We start from the raw sequence: 18,544 nt of genomic DNA on the forward strand, positions 1-18,544 counted from the left end.
GTATTAGGAGAAATACCTAATGTAGGTGATGGGTTGGTGGGTGCAGCAAACCACCATGGCACATGTATAGCTATGTAACAAAACTGCACGTTCCACACATGTACCCCAGAATTTAAAGTATAATAAAAAAAAGTGCTGTACAAAACAAAAAAGAATAAGTGATAGAGACCACATGAGGCCCCAGAATCTAAAATATTTATTTCCTAGCTCTTTATAGAAAATGTTTTCCAGCCCCAGTTTTACACCATTCTCTTTACTATAAATAGAACTTGTTTTTTAGTTTTGTTTTGTTTCTTTCTTTTTTCTTTTTCTTTTTGGATACAGAGTCTTGTTCAGTCGCCCAGGCTAGAGTGCAGTGGCGCCCTCTCGGCTCACTGTAACCTCCGCCTCCTGGGTTCAGGAGATTCTCCTGTCTCAGCCTCCTGAGTAGCTGGGATTACAGGCACCCACCGCTATACCTGGCTAATTTTTGTATTTTTATTAGAGACAGGGTTTCACCATGTTGGCCAGGCTGGTCTCAAACTCACGACCTCAAGTGATCTGCCCGCCTCGGCCTCTCAAAGTGTTGGGATTACAGGCGTTAGCCACCACGCCTTGCCAGAACTTGTTTTTTTCTAATTCTGCATCTGTCTTTCCTATTTATTTATCTTCCCTATTAACCTAATCTGCAAATACACAGTGAGTATAGGGAGTAGAAAGGAGGAGAAAATGCTATGAACACATACACATTAATGGTTGTCCCTGTCATACTACGATTCCAGCAGTAATATAAAAAGTCAGGTGGATCTTTCATTATCAGCCATAGTAATTATATGCATTGTTAAACTTCTGATATCATCCCTGATTTCTTTCTTTTTCTTCTCTTTACTGTTCCTTCTTCCTCCTCTTCTTTCTTTATTTGCCAACAGATCTACTGAAAATGAGTTTCTTACCTGTTCCCTTAAAGGATATAGACATCATTCTTTCTACCTTTGTTTTTCTTTCTCACCCTTTGTTTTTTCCCTCCCCCCTTATTCCTTCCCTGTCTTCTTTCTCTCCTCCTCCACCTCCCTCTCTTTTTCCTTCCATCTCTTCTTTACTTTCTTATTTTTTTTTCTTTTCTTTAAACAAGTATCTATTGAGTACCTATGGAGCATTGTGCATTGTGAATCCAAAGACCAGTAAGATGCAGCGTTTGCCATGGAAACATTTGGTTGGAATTAAATGAAATACACTATAGAGTGGTGTGTCCATGACAAAATGAAATCAAGGTGTTGTGAATCTGCCTGGGGGTGGGTGGAGGGTGTAGCTGAAGTAGAGTATCTGAGGGAGCCAGGAGGCAGTAGCAGGATCCAGATGATAAAGGGCCTCAGATTCTGAAGGAACTTCTACTTTTTTCTAAGGACCATGAGAGTCTACTCAAGAATTTCAAGCAGGGGAATAAACTATCCTGATTGATCTTTAATAAGGAGCACTGGGCTGCAATGAGGAGAAATGCCACACTGGAAGTAGAGAGACCAGTAAGGGCACTATCATAGCAACTGTGTGAGAAGAGATGAGGGTATTCACTAAGGCAGCAATGATAGCTCAGATGCAATAAAAATGACCGCTAATATATCAAGCACAGTGGCTCAAGCCTGTAATCCCAATACTTTGGGAGGCTGAGGTAGGAGGATCCCTTGAGGCCAGGAGGTTGAGGCTACAGTGAGGTATGGTTGTGCCACTGCACTCCAGTGTGGGCAACAGAGCAAAACTCTATCTGTAAAAATAAAATGACCATTAATAATAATAGTAAAAGCCAACACTTGCTAAGTAGCCACTGTGTGCTAGCCTTTTGCTAAGTATTATATATCATTATATTTTTGGATCCTTGCAACAATCCCTTGAGCTAGAAACTATTATAGTCCCTATTTTACAAATGTATGTACTGAGGCTCAAAGAGATTGAATCAGTTATTAACCATCACAACCTAAGATTAACCGCCACAGGCTAGGATTTTGCCTCCTCGTCTATCTTCAGTGACATGATTCTCTAGCAGAAAACTTATGACTGGCCATTGGATTTTGCTTCCTAGTGCTTCCAGTTGTGAGGTGGACCAGAACACTGAGAGATCTTCTGAGGGTACCTACCATGTTATATTCATCTCTATCCTTTCCAAGGCATTTGTCATCTAATAAAGGTTTGTTCTTGGCCATATTCATTCATTTATCTGTGTTTTGTTTGAATGCCATTTCCCTTTCCTATATCACCTATGTACATCTACCTTTGTTTCAAGGCCTGTGTGTCTCATCACCTCCGTGAAACCCTCCAATTTTCGTTTGTGAGCCACTTGAAATGCACTCAGCATGCCTCCACACCCAGGTCTAGGACTTGACTGACACTTCACTCTGAGCCTGCCTTTTACCACTAGGCTTGCTCCCCGACGCTCCAGCTTTGGCCTGCCTAACTGATCAGCAACCTGGGCTCCTTATACCTTTTCCAAATTAAACCATGGAAACATTTCTGTCTGATCTCTTGGAATTTTCAACCTGGTTTTCAAATTTTGTTTCCTTAGCATAGACTTTGACCCTGCATTGTTATGTTCCTGGTGTCCTTTGGTTTTAGGAACTGTGCTTTTAGAAGACACTGCCTCCACACCCTATCCTGGGTCACCTCCCAGCCAGGGGATCCTGCCCAAGGAAGCTCTAACACCTTCCTGGGCAACCCCAGCCCTCTGATTTTTTTCTCTCCCATAAGCTTAGGCAATTTACTGCAAAATAAGTACTTTAAAAAATCTATCTAAGTTTAATATTTTATATATTATGACACTCATAGCTATATTCTAGCGGTTTTGTCAACTAAATAACAAATTTTTAGAAGATGAGGCCATATCATAGTGTTTTTAGCTTCCCTATAGTGCTTAATAGTGTTAAGAAAAGTATTTAACAGATACTAGAAAATTGTTTACAGGATCCCTTCTGAGATATTCTAAGGTATAATCTATATTATACTGAATATTATTTTTTACATAACTTGGGCCCAATGGAGTAGAATGCCTCTGCTTTAGACCATTATGATGTCATAAGAGGTAATATACCAGGAATCACCTTGTCTAATCCTCACAATCACTGTAAAGTGCATACCTATTTTGCATACCTTTTTTCCTTATATACTTTTCCTATTGCCTCTGTAAGATAACTAGGTAAATTAGATAACTTCATCTGTAAAACTTACTTTCCAAGAGTCACATTGTACTAATAAGATGTGGCCGCTGGGATTTAAAACCAGATTTATCTGCTCCATGTCTGATGCTCTTAACTACCTCAGCTCCTACACCTCACCGTATGGCAGATGGAACCCTTGATAACATGTCTTTAGATATAGAATCAAAAAGTGTTAGGTGTCATTCTATAGGACGTTAACAATTTCTAGTTAAAGATCCCCCCCATAACCCAAAAATAAAGAAAGTTAGGGGGCAAGAAACACAGTCACTTGCCTAAGGTCACAAAATGAGTTGTCAGAACCCTAGGACCAAGGATTGGCTCTCCTCTCATGCATTCTGCATTAGAAAACTGCTTTTCTTCCCAGATTCTCAGAGTTCTGCTTGCTCTGTCACTAGGTCCATAGACTGGTGATATTGACAACTTCAGCGTCGATTTTAGGATGCCTTCCCAACCTATCGGATGGTATCCAAAGAGAATCCCACATGGCACTGAAGGAGCAGACCTGAGGTGTGAAGCAGAGAGCCGGAGCCCCTCACCACTCCTGCCAAAATTCCTTGTACAGCATATATTTACCTGTTCACTCTACACCCAAGAGCAATGAAATCAATAATAAAATGCCTTGGTCAGGGATTTAGAAGAACTCTTCTATCTGGGATATAGATAAGGAGTCTTTTGAATTTAAAGCATCTGAAGAACCAAAGACAAAAAGGGGGTGGGAGATGGCAGAGTAGATTTTAGAAATATATCTCAGAGAATTTTGAGCCAAAATAGATATAATTCAAGTGCAGCAATATTCCTCCATGATCTCCAGGTGTTTTATATGTATATGTATATTTGTGAGTGTATGTGTGTCATCTGTTGCCCAGATTTTTGTAAAATGCAAATAAATATTCAATGATCCTGTCAGTTTAGGATTTTAGATACAATATTTCTACATAATCCCAAGGTAATTATCATTTTGAGTGAATACCTCATACCTCATTGTCTTTATCCTTGGAAGACATAGCACATAACAGGGGTAAGGGAGCAATGGAGGAAAATGAATTTTTTTTCTCTTCTTTTCTTTGCCACGATCAGTCACTCAGCCAGTGTTTATGACTGTGTGTAAAGCTCTGTGCGGAGGGCAGCCGGGGACACGCAAATGAGAAAGCCCCATTTGCAAGAAGCTGCCTTCCCTGCTCTCTCTTGCATTTGCCTCTGCTTTTCTTTCCCTATTGCCTTTGTAGGGTAACTCAGTAAAGAAAACAGCATTGGGTTCAAAATAAATTTTTTAGCATTTAATTACAAAGAGTAAACATAACATTGGATATTTTTCATCGTAGACAGCAATATAAATAAACTTTTTTTTAAAGAGATTTCTTCTGAGCCAATATGTGATTAATGGCCCAGGACAGCCCCAGAAGATCCTGACAACAAGTGCCCAAGGGGGTAGGGACAACTTGGTTTTATACATTTTAGGGAAGCACGAGATATCAATCAGTACATGTAAGGTATACATGGGTTCAGTCGGAAGAGGAGGGGCAACTTCAAAGTGGGAGTTGGGCTTCCGGGTCATGTGGATTCAAAGATTTTCTGATTGGCAATTGGCTCAAAGAGTTTATCTAAAGACCTGGAACCAATAGGAGGAACTGTCTCTGGGGACCAAGGTTCTTAGGCAGATGAAGCCTCCAGGTATCAGGCTTCAGAAAGAACACACTTAATGTTTCTTATCAGAATTAGTTAATTCTCTTAGTAGAAAAGACCTGGAAAGGGAAGGAGATTCTTTACAGAATGTAGATTTTCCTCACAAGAGACAGCTTTGCAGAACCGTTTCAAAATATGTCGAAGAAATCTGTTTGATAGTAAAATACTTCAGTTTCTTTCAGAGCCTGCTGTATCTTACTGCGAGAGTCAGTTGTCAGTCTTCAGGTCTCTGTGTCGATGTTACTGCTGCTCAGCTGTGCCTGAAACCTGAAGGGAGGAGGGATGATGAGGCCTCCCAGACTCCCACTTCCTATCATGGCCTGAACTAGTTTTTCAGGTTAACTTTGGAATGCCCTTGGCTGAGAGGAGTGGTCCCTTTAGATGGCTGGGGAGATCAGAATTTTATTTTTGGTTTCCAAGAGACAGCACTTGGGGTATCCCCAGCAGGAAGGAGAAGGAGGCTGTCTGGAGGAAGGAGCACCAACCACACACAAAGGACTGACAGTGGGCAGTCAGGGTTGGGGAAGAAGGTGAAGAAGCAGAGAAAAGGGAGAAGGGTCATAGCTGGTGGGCACCCAGCCCAGCCTGAGCGACATCCAGCCCTACTCACTCACTCCTGCGGGGCCCAGGGTTCCGCCTGGCTTATGTGAGGAAGAAGTGCTCACCCCTCTAGGTGGATGAGGCCAAAGTCAAATTGAAGGCTAGGACAGTCGTGCAACTCCTTCTCCCGGACAGTGTGGCCCAGAGCAGGTGCTGGACACAGAACCAGTCATAGCAGAGGCTCCACTGCCAGCAGAAACGATGGTCGCTGTCCAGTGCTGCCCTTGCTGCTTGTAATGTCCTCAGAGGAGCCGCCAGTGCTCAGTGTGGCATCCAGGCCCCACCTTCAGCCCCCAGCCCCAGATCTGCCCTGGGAGCCCAGCCAGGGCTGTGGCTGGGCAGGTCCCCTGGAGGGAGCTCACAGCCAAGAGCAGAACTCCTGCTGCTTGTCTTCCCACAGAGCTGCTGTAAGAAGCCATCAAAGGCTCAGACAAGGTAAGAGATGTATAGTGAGGGGGCAGAATCCAGACATCTCAAACTACATGACTCCAGGGCCAGGAGACTTTCTACCTTCTTGACACAGCACCCTCCTTGGCCCTGCTCTGCACCCCTGAGGGTCGCCTGTGTGGACAGCGTCAAGGGCTGAAGGGGAGAAAAAGAGGTCAGGGATGGGACTTCCTCCCATCCCCTGCCAGCCTGTAGGGTCAATGAGGCTGGCTTTTTCTCCACCGAAGGCCACTGCTTCTCTCAAGGTGGTCCTGTCTACACTACTCTTTCTGGGTTCCAGGGACCATTCCCAGCCTTTTCCATGCAGGCTAGGGATCTGCTACTACCTTGGGGTACCTGTGTTACCCTCAGAGTTCCCTACAGCCTACTCCCACCTTTATTAATCGTCCCTTTATTAAACCCTCCTCAGATGCCCTGGCTTGCAAGAAGTGGCCTCACCTCTGCACAAGCAGGCCTGGTTCTGGGTTTGGAAGCGTGGGCAGACCCGTGTGTCCCACACAGCCCGCTTCTACCTCAGGTCCCAGCAAGACATGAGGCCACTCTCTGCTCATCTTGTCTGCTCCAGCCTACTGGCCAGCCTTCCAGGATTCCAAGTCCAAGTGCCTCAGGCCAGAGCCTCATTCCCCCAGGGCACTCCTCCTTTGTGACTTCACTGACTGAAGTCACCTGGGAGACAGTGCCAAATGTTCCACTCCAGAGTCTTGGCCTCTAGGAGGCAGGAACAGCAGGCCTGGCCAGCCCAAAGGACTCTGTCCAGGATGTAAATGAGCACACTGCTGGCCCATGCGCCTCAGGGCTGTAGAGGGCAGCCTCAGAGGCACTGGGCACTCCTGGGACCATGGATGATGCCGCTGTCCTCAAGCGACGAGGCTACCTCCTGGGGAGAAATTTGGGAGAGGGCTCCTATGCAAAAGTAAAATCTGCTTACTCTGAGCGCCTGAAGTTCAATGTGGCGATCAAGATCATCGACCGCAAGAAAGCCCCCACAGACTTCTTGGAGAAATTCCTTCCCCGGGAAATTGAGATTCTGGCCATGGTAAACCACTGCTCCATCATCAAGACCTACGAGATCTTCGAGACATCACATGGCAAGGTCTACATCGTCATGGAGCTTGCGGTCCAGGGCGACCTCCTTGAGTTAATCAAAACCCGGGGAGCCCTGCATGAGGACGAAGCTCGCAAGAAGTTCCACCAGCTTTCCTTGGCCATCAAGTACTGTCACGACCTGGATGTCGTCCACCGGGACCTCAAGTGTGACAACCTTCTCCTCGACAAGGACTTCAACATCAAGCTGTCTGACTTCAGCTTCTCCAAGCGCTGCCTGCGGGATGACAGTGGTCGAATGGCATTAAGCAAGACCTTCTGCGGGTCACCAGCGTATGCGGCCCCAGAAGTGCTGCAGGGCATTCCCTACCAGCCCAAGGTGTATGACATCTGGAGCCTAGGCGTGATCCTCTATATCATGGTCTGCGGCTCCATGCCCTACGACGATTCCAACATCAAGAAGATGCTGCGTATCCAGAAGGAGCACCGCCTCAACTTTCCACGATCGAAGCACCTGACAGGCGAGTGCAAGGACCTCATCTACCGCATGCTGCAGCCCGACGTCAACAGGCGGCTCCGTATCGACGAGATCCTCAGCCACTGCTGGATGCAGCCCAAGGCATGGGGATCTCCCTCTGTGGCCATCAGCAAGGAGGGGGAGAGTTCCCGGGGAATTGAACCCTTGTGGACCCCCGAACCCGTCTCTGACAAGAAGTCTGCCACCAAGCTGGAGCCTGAGGCAGAGGCACAGCCGCAGGCACAGCCTGAGACAAAACCCGAGGGGGCAGAAACGCAAATGTCCAGGCAGTCGGAGATCCTGGGTATCCCCGGCGAGCCGTCGACCGGGGAGACAGAGGAAGGGCCCCCCCAACAGCCTCCAGAGACACTACTCTGAAGAGTGGGCCTAGTGAGCTTCTTGCGGCCCAGGGAGTAACATGGAGCTCAAGGCTTCAAGCCCGAGCTCTGAAGAAGTCAAGGGTGGAGCCAGAGAAGGAAGGCAGTCCCAGATGGGCCGCCGTTTTCGTCCGTTTCCTCTCTCCCCCCTTGAACTTGGTAACCCACGTGGTTCTCGCGTGGCCCCGAGGTGGATGAGGCCAAAGTCAAATGCAAGGCTGAGACAGCCGTGCGACTCCTGCTTCCCCAGAGCGTGACCCGGAGCAGGTGCTGGACGCAGAGCCTGTCTCCGCAGAGGGGCCCCACTGGCCGCAGCGGCTGTGACAGCACGAGCGGGAAGAGCAGCAGGAAGGCCGCTGTCTGCCTTGCGCCCATTTATCCTCCTTTCATCCTCCCCGGGCGGCTGCGTGACCCTGCTGGGAGGCCAGACCGGGCCGGACTGAGGGTCAGGGGACCGGACTGGGTGGGGGTCGGGCGGGGCTGGACAGGGACGAGGGGCGGAGAGGCGGCGGGAAAGAGCTTCGGCTGGGCCGCGGGCTCGCGGGCACTCTCGGGGGCAGCCTCCAGGCCTCCGACTGCAGCTCTGGGCAAGATCCATAAACTTAAAGAAGCCTCAAAACATCCTTGTAAAGCATTAAGCTTTAAAGTGTTGGAAATCTCGTGCCCCATATGTGCTTCTTTCAGTATTATCCTAGATCCTCAGGAGTAGCATGGCAACTGGACAAAATGAGAGGAAAGACAAGAATAAATAGAAGCTGATTTAACATCTAGTTTATTCAGTTTTGATTTTTCTTATCTCTACTGGCTTTTTCCTGTTCAAACCTTGTAGTGGTAATATTTGGGAAAGAGCACTTGGAAATTATATTCCTGTTTTTAACACTTTATATTTAATCCTTCTCCTTGTAATTGATTTTGTAGCCAATTTACTCCCCAGCATCCCCAGAAGAAAGTTTTACAGACAAAGGAAAATGTTTGATTTTTCGTTTTTCCTTATCAATTTTTTATTTAAATGCTAATATCCAATTAATGGACAAACGAATCAGCTAATACTGGAAACAATGTAACGTAATAGTGAAAAATATGAACTTTTGATTTCTGTAGACTGGTTTTCACTCTGCTACTAGATGATCTTGGGCAAGTTGGTTAATCTATGTCTCAGTGTCTTTATCTATAAAATGAGAATAATACAACTCCGTTAGGCTATTTATTCATGTGTTTGGTTCTCATAACCCTATGGGATGGGTCCCATTATTATTCCCATTTTATAGACACAAAATTGAGTAAAGTCAGTGTAGATCACTTGTCTCCGGGCACATGATAAATACGTGGCAGAGCCAAGGTGAAAGCCCAGGCACGCTCCAGCTCAGAGTCAACACTGTTAGCTTTTATTTTTTTCTTTTTTCTTTTTGAGATGGAGCCTCCCTCTGTAGCCCAGGCTGGAGTGGGCAGTGGTGTGATCTCGGCTCACTGCAACCTCCGCCTCCCAGGTCCTGGTTAAGCAATTCTCCTGCCTCAGCCTCCTGAGTAGCTGGGATTACAGGCATGTGCCACCATGCCCAACTAATTTTTGTTTTTGTTTGTTTGTTTCTTGAGAGGTAATCTCGCTCTGTCTCCAGGCTGGAGTGCAGTGACGCGATCTTGGCTCACAGCAACCTCCGCCTCCTGGGTTCAACCGATTCTCCTGCCTCAGCCTCCCAAGTAGCTGGGACTAAAGGCGTGCGCCACCACGCCCAGCTAATTTTTGTATTTTTAGTAGAGATAGGGTTTCACCATGTTGACTAGGATGGTCTTAATCTCTTGACCTCGTGATCCACCCACCTTAGCCTCCCAAAGTGCTGGGATTACAGGCAAGAGCCACTGTACCTGGCACTAATTTTTATATTTTTAGTAGAGACGAGGTTTCACCATGTTGGCTAGGCTGATCTTGAACTCTTGACCTCGTGATCCACCGCCCTTGGCCTCCCAAACTGCTAGGATTACAGGCATGAGCCACCATGCCTGGCCACACTGTTAGCTTTTAAACTACAGCCTCAAGGTATACCCTTGTAAGACCACAGCCTCATGGCCTGTTGCAGGAGCAGGAAGAAACCAGAGTCAGTACTCAGGTGTCCCTGAACAGCATCTCTGCCTCTAGTTTTCTAATGCCCCAGGAAGCCCTTCACCCACCCCATTTATATGTAGATGTCCTAGCCCCTTGTACCTCAAGATGTGACCTTGTTTGGAAATAGTCATTGCAGATATAATTAGTTAAGATCATACTGGAGCAGGGTGAGATACTAATCAAATATGACTGGTGCCCAGGAGAGAGGCCTGGAACAGATCCTTTCCTAGTGCCCTCAGAGGGAGAAAGGCCCTGCCAACTCCTCGATCTTAGACTTTCTGGCCTCCAGAAGTGTAAATCACTACCTTTCTGTTGTCTAAACCCCTCAGTTTGTGGTACTTTGTCATAGCAGCCCTAGCAAACTAATACAACCACCACACCCAACTAATCTGGTTAGGCCCTTAGCACTGTTCAGTTAGCCATCTCTTCACCTCTTCTCAACTCTCTCCCATAATCCCCTGGAAAACTCCTCCAATCCTTTCACTACCTCAAGCTCCTCCCCTTCCTTTCTCCCTCAGCAGATGATCTCACTTCCTACTCTTCTGAGACCATAGCTACCTCTTCAGAGAGCTCTCAATTACCCTCATCCTTCTCTATTGCCACTGGCTCCTTTTCTTTTTAGACCATTGTTCTTCCTACCATACACATTTTAGCTTTCAACAAGGCTTGGTCCCTCTCCTTTCCATTCTCCATGTGCCCCTCTCAGTGTTCATACTCATTTCCATAAGTTTACCCTGCACTATTAACTCTGAAGCTTATTCCTGTAACCAAGCTTCTCTTCAGAATATAGGCCCTCATGATCAGTTCCATCTGCTGTCTCTGCACACTGACCACCCTCCAACTAGCACACTCTGATCTCTGTAGCAGCTTCTTCTCTTATCACTACTTTTCACACTCAACCAGCCCCAGAACTGACTTTTCCATGCCCTCCGACAAAGTTGGCAAGACCTCTTGATTCTGTCTTTGCTTTGTCTCTTATATACATGCTTTCTGATTCCCACTAGACCACTTCAGATCCTCACCCTGAGCAACTGTCCTGAGGAACTGTCCTTCCTGTTTACTCTGACTAGCTTCCAGCCTGTCTTTCATACACTGCCAATGTCATCTTCTCAACATAAAATTTTACTTATGTTTCTACCCTCAGAGGGCTAGACCTTTGTTGCATAGAGAATAGAGGCCCATCTTAAATCCAGCATTCGAGGCTCCCCTTTAATACAGCTCCAGCTTACCTAAAATAACTAAGGGAGACCAACTATCTACATAGGAAGAACTTTAGCTGGTGCTCTGCCCTACTAGGAACTTTATGGTCCAAAATTAGATTTTAGCATTCCGTCAGGGATGACCTAGCTCAATGGAGCTAATTCATGTTAACAAAACTGATGAAAGATTGATATACCTCCCAGGCTTCCATTTTTCCAAGTTAGTGTTGAAAAAATAACTACCAAGTGCGATGGAACACATGTATTAACAGAGTCACGCATACTCTGTCACTCCCAAGTGGGGAAGAGAAATAGGCAACCAAGTTCTAATGAGAAGGTTGCTTGGATCCAGAAGGGAAATCTGTGGCTAATCCCAATGGTTTCCTCCATCTGTGAACTCATGAGCTCTCCTGGCAGTTTCTTAGATCACAGTGACTGTTGTGATTGCATTTCAGGCCTGAATGTACAAAGATGTGACCTTGATTAGGTTTTAGTGTTTTCCCACCCACAGGATTATCTCACAGAACATTTTACTTCTATATGTTGCTAATGTCGTTCACTGTGTTGGTTTCTTTGTTCATTCATTTGTTTATATGTTTGCTTATTTAGCTCTCAGCCACCTTATTTCCAAATTCTCCTCACTATATGGAGTGTCCTCAGAATTTCTCTGAATAGACTTTAGGCCATGACCCAGCAGCCTTTGAAGCCCTGAACAGAACACCACCAACTGGTCTAGCCAGGGCCTGAAAATATGTGTACCACTCTTGAGTCAAAGGCACTAACACTGAATGAGGGGGAAAAGGGACCTGAAGCAAAGAGGTTGAGAAAAAGGAGTGATGCAGAGCTGAAGAGGAAAACAAGTGAGGCATTTGTGAGGAATAAGTGCTTTAGTTTACTTGCATTACATGTCCCTTCACCCCCTATATTAGTCAGCCCCGGCCACCACAACAAAGTACCATAGACTGGGTGGTTTAAATAATAGAAATTAATTTTTTCATGGTTCTGGAGGCTAGGAAATCCAAGATTAAGATGCTGGCTGATGGCTAATGTGCTCTTTTCCTGGCTTGCAGACACCCGCGTTCTCACTGTGTCCTCACATGGCACAGAGAGAAAGAGAGATCTGTCTGTCTCTTCATGTAGTTCTACAGTCCAATTGGATTAGAACCCCACCTTATGACCCACATTTCACGTTAATTACCTCCTAAAGACCCTGTCTTCAGATAAAGTCACATTGGAGGTTAGAGCTTCAGCATATCAATTTGGGAAGGGGAACACAATTCAATATACAACACTCCCCCTCAAAAAGAGTACATGTAAAGTTTTTGTCCCATTTCTTCAGTGAAGGAGAGCTAATGGATAGTGGGATACTTAGATATAGTGTGATTACAGATATAAATTCTTACCCAACATTGTTACCTTTATAGATCTAGGTTATTAGCTAGACTGGGAAACAATTCAGCCAGATAAGTACATCTCGTTCTTTTAAGATAAGCGAACCTGGGGGCTTCAAAGACAGTTCTATTAAAATGCCTAAATTTTATTTAATGTCTTTTGGACTGTGAGGAATTAAACCCTTAAACTAAAAAGTCCAACTGTGTTTAGTTGGAATTAACTTACTTCTTTACAGAAAGCCAAACTATGTAGATGGGTTTCCCCTTAAATTCTTCCTTGAGATTGTGTTCTTCAGATGGGGAGGCCTTAAGTCAGGTTCACTAGGATTACACTTGGGATCAACACCTGTGAGGGAGTGAAGGAAACAGGATTAGGCACATGGAGAAGTTGAACTGCGACAGACTCACAGGAGATGTCTCAGCTGATCTTACAGGATATTCAGGAAATAAGATGGTCCTTCAGCATAGCCAAGAGTTGAGGCAAGAGGACTAGGCCTTTGTAGCCTCATGTCAAATAGTCATTGGATATGGAGCGTCTCTAGGGAAGGGGCATAAGTGTCTTCCTTCCACAGAAAGCAGTTCCCAGGAAGGGACTCAGTCATAAGCCTTCTGCAGGCAACCCTGCTGGCAACTGAGAGAACACATGCTTCAGTCGGTAAAGAGGGGTGTGGTTCTGCATCCCAGCATCCACTACAGGGAATAAGGGTGAGGGCAGGGGTCCACAGATATTAGTTATACATTAAAATCTATTGACATTCTTCTACTTGGGATTCATTTTTTTTTCTTGTGGTTAAGAGATCATCTTTGTACTAGAGGTTGAAGATTTTATATGTAGAAGCCCTCTGAAAATGCTGGGTTGTGGCCAGTTGGGACTGGTTATTTCCAGTCATGTCGTTACAGGCATAAGGGAGGGCAGAGCTAGACCCCATTGTACACTTAATTGAAAATTACTGATGGTTGATGTAATGAGGAGCAAGTTTCAGACAAGCCTGGACATTTATTTTGGAGAAGCTGGTTTCCACTGAGGTATGTGTGGTTTCTGTAACCTTCCTGGATTTTTTTTCCTTTCCAATTACTGAGATTGCTTATGTTCATTTGCTAGAATTAGCGGAGAGGTTATGAAGATGGAATGTAGTCCACTTTTGTATGAGTGTTCCTCAACACTTGGCTGTTGGTTAGTGTGGTTAGGCTTAATGAACTCATTTAATAACAATATTCCTGCAGAGAATTTTATTGAGTACTAAATTCTTAAATTTAATAATGCAGAACATATTCGTATAGTGTTAATAATGGTTGCAAGACTTGCAGGGAGTAAAATACGGGAAGGTTAAGTGTAATGGATTAATTAAGTAAGAAAGCCCAAACTACCTTTCAAAGTGACTCCATAATCATCTTCACTTTGTTTTAATGAATAAAGTAGACCATATCAAATGCCACTTGTGTATGTTAATTTAAAAGCAGTATTCAAAGCTAGCACATTTAGATCAGGGGAAACACAAACACAGCGAAATATTCTGCTTGGCAAACAGAGTTTTGTTTCCTGTACTCATCCATTAAGTTGAATAACTTGATTTTCTTACAAGTCAACAATATGTTTCTTCCATGTGCAGAAATCAGTGGGAACTTTCCAGTCAACTCCCAAACAATAGCAGTTTGTATCAGCAGCAGTCCACATAAGCATTTGGGAAATGTTTTTAATTGCTTTGATTGCGTATTAGGGAAACGACACAAACTTCTTCTTATAGCTTTTTAAAAGTAAACAATTAATTTAAATTGGCTAAGGGCTTTTAAGCTGCTATAAATGTCCTTTATGCGATACATTCAAAATTATCTTTAGCAAACTTTTGAGGATGATAAATGTGTTTTGTAATTTATTATCCTAACAAATTGGTTAGACCTGAAGATGGTATGTCCCTCAGAGTCCCTACCTGCAACATAGGGATAGAAAAAGTATGCCAGTTAGGCTGTGATGAGGCAAGAGATGATTAAATTCATATACCTTGAGTTCTCTAGAGTCCTCAAAGGCAATTTTGAGGATGAGTTTTGTGGATTTTGTTTGTAGAGAGGTAATTACTCCAAACAGGAGTACTGAGGGAGAGTTTTGAACTCATTTTGTACTCCCATCGCATTATAGAGGAGTGAATTTTAAGTTTCTGAAATATTAAAAAGACTAGAAGTTGTAGTTTCCAATTAAATCCATCCCCAACACATTAGGAAGGCCTATTGGTTAGGCATGTGTTTAGTTATTTTATTTGAGACATCACGAATTCTAGGGTGAGCAGCTTAATGATGTCTTCAGTGAACCTTTCCCTTTTCTTTGTTCATCTTCACATTTTGCCATCCTTAAAATATAGGCTTGTTCACATGCTTATTGCCCCAGGGTTGCAAGATTATTCTCCTCACGCAGGTGTTGCTGCATTGCCAGGTGCCATGTTTCAGGCATGAAGAACATAGAAAGAGGAAGTAGGAAATGATGACACCTAAGTCAAAAAAGAAAAACTTTCCCAGAACCTTCAGGGTTTGTTTCGTTGGCTGCATACTATTACATTGTGTGGGTACAGCATAACTAACTAGTCCTGGGGATGGATTTTGAGGGGCTGTTTATGGCACCCAGTCTTGAACCAATAGACATTTTGAAGGATGACAGTGACCTATAGCTCTCAGATCCAGTGTTGACTTATTGTTTGTCAAGCCTCCCATGTTTCTAGTTTTGCTTCCCTTGTGGCCCTCATCTGCCAGACTCAACCTGAGCCTGATCCTTATCTCAGGTCAGAGGGAGGTAAGAGGTGAGTCCCAAGCACCGTGGGGCACAGCATCTACTTGCATTGGCATCCAGACAGGTTCTGGCCTGGTGTCTCAGTTCTGAAACCTTTGTCCCCACTTTGCCTTATTTCCTGGGCCTGGCTGCCTGCCTTGGAAACCTACCAGCCCTCAGTCCCTTGAGGACCTGGCCTGCCTAGTTCTTGTCTGCTGCCTCCAGAAAGGGAAATTCTCTTTGAGCTTCTGCCTGGGTTCTGCCCTTGGCTGACAGACTCACTTGATGATGCCTGGTTGCCATGGCTTCAGAGTATTGCCAACTCCCATGACATAGATCCCTGACCTCTCCCTACCCATCTTCCCTCCATCCACTTCCACCACCCCCAGCATGTGAACAAGGTTATACGTGGTTTAAGAAGTCAGATAGATACTAGATACTCAAAATTCCTAATGAAAAACAGCACTCATCTGTCCATCTGCCCTATTCCAATTCTTTGTAAGACTGATCACACTTTTAGCTGTTTCTTCTCATGTTTGCCTCTATAATTTATAATAATTTGCTTACATTACTATTGCTTCAAGTTTTCTTCAATTGTAGATATTGTGTATTGATTTTACACCAAGGACTATGTGGATTTAATGCCTCTCTCCAAATATGCACCCACTTCTCCTTTACCTATTCTCCTAATCATAATGTTTGATTAGATCAACAGTCTCACTTCTTGTCATATAGGAGAGAAATAGGATTGTTTCTTGTTTATGCCACTTTTACTTGGTTATTGGTTATATGCACCCAAGCCTAATATATTGTGTTTCTGTCTTTCTTGTGAACACCCTCCTTTTGGTGGTGTCCCTCTCCCAGCAGCTTCCTGGGAAGCATAGTGACAGCTAATGTTTTGAGAAATGTCTTGATTCTGCCCTTTCATTTGATTGATTGTTTTACTGGGCATAGAATTTGAGGTTAGAAATTGTTTTCTAACCTCAAATTCTATACAGATATTTTCTTTTGGCCCAGGCAGTATCCCCAGAGGGATGTCCTTCAGTCTGCCACCTGGTTGGTATAAAGCTGGTAGCCAGGGTTGTCAGAGCTGAATGGAGGAAAAGGAGCCAACAGTTTTACCATTCTCCATGTGGACTTTCCCTGAATTCCCCAATTTCAGGATGATAACCTTATCCTATGAGTGGTAACCCTGAGTCCAGAAGCAACTGGGGATCAGCCACTGTAGAAAATAAATTAATTTTCTGTCTGGGTTTAGAAAACTTGACTGTGCTGGGTTGGGGGTTGGAAATAGAGTTCTAATGGCTTCTTACACACACCTTCAACTCATTCTCCTGTTTTGAGCTTCAGCTGTATTCACTGGCTCTCCTATTTCTGAGCCTAGCCAATACTTGCTTCAATCTGGCTTTCTCTGGTGAGCTGATTCCACTCATCTATATGCCTTGTAACTTTTGAAATTTAGTTGTTCTAATCATCACTTCTGTTCTCCTCATTATTCTACCACTTAATTCTCATTATTCACAGTAATTATGTTTTATAAAGTTGCAGCAAATACTGAATTTGTAAATACTGAATTGTTGCTTCTAGTGGAAACACAGGATTAGATTCTTGTGAGCCCAGGATCAACACATAGCTTTGTGTTATGTATATTTCTTTTTAAAGACACCCTGTTTAATATATATTGTTGATTCGTTAACATTGGGCTCATGGCCAACAGCACTGTCACTCATGCCTGAACAAAGCTTATCTAACATGTATTTTCTTTGCAAGGCACCTAGGAAACTAGACAGCCCTTCACCTCTGTGCTTGGGGGCCACTTTAGACAGCGAAGTCATCAACAAAAAGCATGAAGGTATGAAAAACACGACACTAAATAGACCATGAAAAGGGTGATGTTTACAGTATGAGATCCAGAACAAAGGCAGAGTGTTGCTTTGTTCAACCTCTGCTGGGAACTTGTGTGTTGGATGACTCAAGTTTTTCACCACTCTGAGCACATTCACAAATAATTGTGGAAAACATGATGAGTATTGATTTGGGGCTACAAAGTTTTACTGAGTAGACAAGTTAGCAAACACAGAATCCATGAGTCATGGGGATCTGCTGTAGTTTTGTGCTTTTTTTATTCTTTTATCCTTTTAGGATGGTTTCAGGAGGGATTGAAAGGGAACAAGGAATGTAACTAAGGATATTAAATCTACCACATATAACTAGAAGTCTCTGTCATCCCAGTCATTTTTCAGAGGATTCACTAATTCCTGCTTATCTCCGATGCCATGTCAGATTTCTTCTAGCTCCTCCAGCTCACTCTGCCTCTTCCATCCTTTTGCATCTCCATTGGGCTCATCCAGGTCCATACTCCAAGGCTCTTCAAGTCATCCAGGCCTGCTGCAACAAGCTGGGCCATACCTGATCATGCCACAACATCCTGAAGGTTATGTGTAGGTCTTTCCTATATCCTATAATCAATGATGCACTGGAGCTGGCTTGTACTTGCTTGCAAAAGCAAATTGCTAAATTTTCAGGAATTTTGTGAGCCATTATTAAGCATAACCATTGTTAAAAATTAAATCATAAGGTCAATTGAAAGACAAAATAATTTAACTTAAAATTAAATCATAGAAGCTTGTAATCAAATAAATTACATGAACAAGAAATGTAATAAATGCTCAAACTCATCACTTACTATTAATTTTACTGTATTTCCAGTTATCCATGCTCTTGGGACTATTTCTATCTCTTGTGTCTGTACAGTGGAAATACTGTATCACGGTGTGGTACAGCACATCTCTAATCAGTCTCCTCACTAGATGTCATATTCAGTAATGTGGCAATGATAGCTTCACATCAACCATGGCAGGAATGTATTTACCATGGAAATCAGCAAATGCTCCAAATCAAGGCTTTTTCTCCCCAGAGAGCCCATTGTTATACCTTCACCAACACAGCACTGACTGAATTAACTATAATTTTGTTGCTGCTGTTAGGGAGTCACTAATTTATAGTCTGTCTTCTCTGTCCTTCAAATACCTCAGTAAAAGCTGAAAAAGTGGCAAAAACATTTATATGAAGCAATCTTACTATCATATTCTTATTTATACTGTCATTAGCATTAGCAATAGGAAGGACCCCAGGGAACTGGGAAGTGGTGAAGAAAACAGCAAATCACCCCTGGAGCCTGAGAAATGGACTATTTCAAGGACTCCAGAGCCTCATGGAGCGTGGAATTGAGTGGAAATAGAAATTAA

The 18,544-nt window shown here is 44.0% G+C and overlaps 2 protein-coding genes across 2 annotated transcripts in view; both read left to right on the forward strand.

Annotated features, from left to right (window-relative positions):
* The window catches only part of MCC (MCC regulator of WNT signaling pathway), a 469,138-nt gene that overhangs the window by 51,173 nt on the left and 399,421 nt on the right, over positions 1-18,544 (forward strand). The window lies entirely within an intron of this gene.
* TSSK1B (testis specific serine kinase 1B) lies at positions 6,672-7,851 on the forward strand. Its single transcript, XM_023197714.3, has one exon. The coding sequence runs from the start codon at positions 6,751-6,753 to the stop codon at positions 7,849-7,851; it is 1,101 nt and encodes a 366-aa protein (XP_023053482.2). The 5' UTR covers positions 6,672-6,750.

Source organism: Piliocolobus tephrosceles, chromosome 4 (genome assembly GCF_002776525.5).
Source record: "Piliocolobus tephrosceles isolate RC106 chromosome 4, ASM277652v3, whole genome shotgun sequence".
In the NCBI taxonomy this organism is placed as follows: Eukaryota; Metazoa; Chordata; class Mammalia; order Primates; family Cercopithecidae; genus Piliocolobus; species Piliocolobus tephrosceles.

Excerpts from the sequence above, each read along its gene's own strand:
- TSSK1B (XM_023197714.3), top strand. The coding sequence starts at position 6,751 with ATGGATGATGCCGCTGTCCTCAAGCGACGAGGCTACCTCCTGGGGAGA.